General features: G+C 52.5%; 1 protein-coding gene across 2 annotated transcripts in view; it reads left to right on the plus strand.

Moving 5' to 3' along the window:
* The first annotated feature begins 4,486 nt into the window (after positions 1-4,486).
* Positions 4,487-4,944, plus strand: part of ABRAXAS2 (abraxas 2, BRISC complex subunit) — a 19,005-nt gene continuing 18,547 nt past the window's right edge. The window contains exon 1 of one of the 2 annotated variants that reach the window (XM_023745260.1): positions 4,487-4,714. In XM_023745260.1, coding sequence (XP_023601028.1) covers positions 4,568-4,714 — 147 coding nt within the window. In that variant the 5' untranslated portion in view covers positions 4,487-4,567. The remainder of the gene's footprint in view (positions 4,715-4,944) is intronic. The other variant, XM_006103979.3, reaches the window with a different exon arrangement.

Consider the following 4,944-nt stretch of genomic DNA (forward strand, 5'->3'; position numbering starts at 1 on the left):
CCAGCCCGCGCCTCCGCGCGCGCTCATCCCGCTCCGCGGCCGGGACGGCTGTGCGGCCGCCATAGAGACGACGCGGGGCAGAGCGGTCGCGCGGGGGGCGCCTCTAGGCCGCGGGAGGCCTTCCTCTCTACTGCTCCCGGCCGCGTGATGTCCCGGCCCCGCCTTCCTCCCCAGTCCGGGTCCCGAACCCAGGCCTGGGCGGCGCTGGACCCCGCCTCCCTCCCCGCCCCTGCACCCAACGTCAGATGCACCCCCCTTCCTCGAGGTGCTCCCCGAAGCCACTAGATTTGGGAACTGCTGTTTGTAAGGTTTGGCGGTGGGTAAGCCACGCTAAAGACCCAAATGCTCAAATCACCGCATCTCTCTACGTGGTGGGCAGATCTGGGAACTTTTTTTTAAAATATACTTTTATTGCTTTCAGAGAGGAAGGGAGAAGGAGAGAGAGAGAAACATCAATGATGAGACAGAATCATGGATCGGCTGCCTCCTGCACGCCCCACACTGGGGATTGAGCCCACAACCCAGGCCTGTGCCCTGACCGGAATGGAACCCTGACCTCCTGGTTCACAGGTCTTGGCTCAACCACTGAACCACCCGAGCCGGGCAAATCTGGGAATCTTTATTTGGCTTCCGGCTACTTTCATTTGTGGCTGGGATTCTGCCTTAAAAATAACATTCTGACCTCTTCTAACGGGAAGTCAATAGGAGGGCATGGGAATTTATGCCCAAAGTAAGGAGTGCCCTAGGACCCCACCCTCAAATACCCGGATCAAGGGGATCAGAGTGATGTGGAGGAAAGAGCGCTGAGAGGCTCAATGCCCGCATGCCTGTCTCAGCGCTGCCCCTCCCGGGCACCTGGCCACATCCAAGACTCCTCACCTCCGTGTGCCTCTGTTTCCTCGCCTGTACCTCGCCCTAAATGGATGGTGACCGTTCTCCGAGATTGCTCCCAACCAGTGAACCTGAAATTCCTCGGCCTCTTGGTCTGGTTGTGCCGTGTAATGCAAGAGAGCTTACCCGCCAAAGGCCTGGGGGGGGGGGGGGGTAGCAGCAATGAAATGCTGGCAGTTCTGTGTCCCAGACAAGGATCTCAAAGGCCCCTGGCAAGGCTGCTTCCCACCGAGAGGAATGTTTCCTAGGACACGTTTCTGTTGACTCTGCAGACCCAGTCCTTCGAGGTAAACAACCTCAGCGGTTGCCTTTCCAGCTCCCAGAAACCCCAATGAGGAACGAAAGTGCATCTTCTCCTAGACAAGGCGTTCGCAGATCTTTCAGGCAACCACCAGGGACAGAATCCGGGGAGGAGGCAGAAAGGGAGGCCGTGTGTGTGTGTGTGTGTGTGTGTGTGTGTGTGTAGTGATTAAAGAACCCACCGAAGAACGTAAGTAGCCTCATTACAGAGAAATAAAACCGCCCGGTGCCAGCGCCAATTAGAGCTGCCGGGGCGAATGGTTGTTTTCATCTTCTCTAAACCCTAGTTGCCAGCCGAAACCGGTTTGGCTCAGTGGATAGAGCGTCGGTCTGCGGACTGAGAGGTCTCTGGTTTGATTCTGGTCAAGGGCATGTACTTGGGTTGCGGGCACATCCCCAGTGGGAGATGTGCAGGAGGCAGCTGATCCATGTTTCTCTCTCATCGATGTTTCTAACTCTCTATCTCTCTCCCTTCCTCTCTGTAAAAAATCAATAAAATATAAAAAATAAAAATAAAAAATAAACCCTAGATGCCAGAGAAAGCAGGCTTGAATGTGACTGAGCCGGTCTTAGGAAGTTCTAGGTTATAATTAAGAGAGAGCCATGAAAGACCAGGCCACCTGCAGCCTGATGTCTTCCCAACACTGAGGCTGTCTTTGCTGTGTGTGGTGAATGCTATAAACACTGTTGGTATGCAGCCCTGGAAAAAGCCGCGGTTTATCCAGTCCCTTCTCTGGCTCCAGGATTACTCTGGCTGTTTAGGCCTGAAGGCTGTGAGGACACCACCTCTGGTCACCCCGGGCAACGGGGACTCTTGGTGGGAGGTGGAGAAGCTCAGTCCCAGCAGGGCTGCCCATCACCAGGGGGAAGCTGGAACGTGCCAAGGAACACAGCGCCTCCCCCCCGGGGCCTGTTCCATGGGCAGGAGGGAGGTTCTGAGAGTGCCCTGCGTCGCCTGTCTGTCTCTCCCTCCGCGGAGCCCTGGAGCATGGTCCCCTGCTCACCCACAGCAGCTCTGACGCTGGCTCCCAACAATTCTCAACGGCTTCCTCCTTGACACGCCAAGGGCCAAGTTCCAGGCTTTACCTCTTTCTCTCTCTTTTTTGTTTTTTTCCAAATTTTTTTATTGACTTCAGAGAGGCAGGGAGAGTGAGAGAGAGATAGAAGCATCAATGATGAGAGAGAATCATGGATCAGCTGCCTCCTGCACGCCCCTATTGGGAAGCAAGCCCACGACCCGGGCATGTGCCCTGACCGGGAATCAAACTGTGGTCTCCTGGTTCATAGGTTGATGCTCAACCACTGAGCCACACTAGCTGGCCAGACTTTACCTCTCTTGATTGATCTATAAGGGTCAACACAGCTTAGCACATCCCTTTTTAAAGCCCCTCAGCACCACCTGCTCGTAAGTGAGCCTTTTAAAAAGGGGAGTAGGCACCCAGCTCCAGTTGGACTGCCAGGATTTGAGCCTTCGCCTTATCATGTGTGACTATGGGCAAGTTTCTTAACTTCTCAGGGCCTCAGTTTGCCCATTCTACAAGGATAATAATAGTGCCATGGCATAGGGCAGCTATAGAGATTAAAGGAAATACTTTCTGTAAAATTGTACATGCCTGATGTATAAATGCTCAATAAATGCTACCTCAGTTTCTTCAACCATAAAATGGAGTTTAAAATGGGTCTCCTTCAGCCCGGCCAGTGTGGCTCAGAGGTTGAGCATGGACCCTTGAACCAAGAGGTCACGGGGCTGATTCCCCGACAGGGCACATGCCCAGGTTGCAGGTTCAATCCCCAGTAGGGGGCGTGTAGGAGGCAGCCCTTCTCATCAATGTTTCTATCTTCCCTTCCTGTCTTTTTTTTTTTTTTAAATATATTTTATTGATTTTTTACAGAGAGAAAGGGAGAGGGATAGAGAGTTAGAACATTGATGAGAGAGAAACATCAATTCAGCTGCCTCCTGCACACTCCCCACTGGGGATGTGCCCGCAACCAAGGTACATGCCCTTGATCGGAATCAAACCTGGGACCCTTCAGTCCGCAGGCTGACGCTCTATCCACTGAGCCAAACCAGTCAGGGCCCCTTCCTGTCTCTAAAAAAAAAAAAAAAAGAAAAATCAATAAAAACATACTTTAAAAAATGTTTTAATCTTCCTTTAGAGGATTGTTAGCAAGATTAAATAAGTCTATATAGTGTAAAGAGCTTAGAACAGAGCCTGACATACAATCGGTGTTCGGTAACTGTTAGCTATCCTTACTGTTAGTAACTCCCACCCCCTACCCTCAGCTAGACTTCTAGAGCAGTTGCCAAGGTGCCCCTTGTTATGTTCAGCTCAACCTGTTCAAAACCGAACTGTCTTGCATGGCCTTCCCCCACGCCCCCTATCCCTCTGAACCCCCTTTTCCCTGTGCTCTCTACCCACCTGGTTCCTGGCCATCCTACCATCATTCTTGTTCTTCCCTCACCCTCCCCACAAAGCTCCTCCCGGTCTTCTCCTGGTCTCTGGGCTCAGGGACATTTTTCAATCCTGTCACCATCACACTGTCTTCTTTGGGCCGTTCAGACTCACAGCTCACTGGAGCCGGTTGTTTGATACATTTTGAAGGCTGCTGACTGATCCAAGTGGGGTGTCAAGAATGATTCCAAGGGTTTCCCGCCCAACTTCCAGAAAACAGTTCTGTTTGCTTGGAAAGAGTGTGGTAAGAGTTTTATAGGAGATCAAGAGCCTAGTTTCCAACCAGAAAGATGGAATAAATTTAAGAATAATGATTAGAAAGGTGAGTTCCTTCCCTGAGTTTCTTTGCTTAACTCTGTTATAGTTTATTTTCACTTCTATTTGTTATTTGTTGCTTTTATCCTCTTTCCGTTATATTTCATTAAATTTGTGTTCCCTTGTGCCCAGAATACAATCGCTTCTTACCACCTCCCCTGCTACCACCATTTCACTTCTACCACCACCAAGCCACCGCCATCCCAGCTCTGGGTTACCGTAATACCGCCTTCTCCCTCCCCTGGCACTATATTCTTGACATGGCAGCCAGAAAGGACATATGGAGATTGAAGTCGCATCATGTTACTTCTATATCAAACCCCAAACCATGCAACTGCCTGAATCACCTCCTTGCATCCATCCTTGAGCATGACAGATGTTGGACTTGAACACTCATCATTCTATTTGCAAAAATAAAAAAAACTGTTTTGCGCAACTATCAAGGGCTCTGCAGAAGAGATGATGTCTGGGGTGTGCTGGGCGCGAGACCCAAGGGTGACACGGTGCGGGGGCGTCGTTCGTTCTGATCCCATAAACTTGCACTCGTCACCCCTCCCGCCCGGGCCCTCCGGCCTCCGGCCTCATCTGCGAAGACTTCATTTCCCAGGATGCCCCGGGGCGGGGCCGGCCGGAAGGCTGCGTGCCCTCCGCGGGGCATGATGGGGGAATTGGAGATTTCCATCATGGCGGCTTCCATTTCGGGCTACACCTTCAGCGCTGTGTGTTTCCACAGCGCCAACAGCAACGCCGACCACGTAGGTGCCGGGCCCTCCTCCCGTGGCCGCTGGGGCCGAGCCGGGACCACCTGCGGCTCGTCCCCCCGGCTCCCGGGCCGGCCCGAGGCGCTGGGGACCCGGGCCAGACTCCGCGCCCCGGGCGAGTCCTGCTGCCCAGGCTCCTGTGCATCGAAGTGACGCGAGACTAACAATGTTTTTATGTATACCACACAGAAACAGACTTAGGAGAGAAATAGAATTCATAACCA

This window comes from Myotis lucifugus, unplaced genomic scaffold (genome assembly GCF_000147115.1).
Source record: "Myotis lucifugus unplaced genomic scaffold, Myoluc2.0 scaffold_526, whole genome shotgun sequence".
In the NCBI taxonomy this organism is placed as follows: Eukaryota; Metazoa; Chordata; class Mammalia; order Chiroptera; family Vespertilionidae; genus Myotis; species Myotis lucifugus.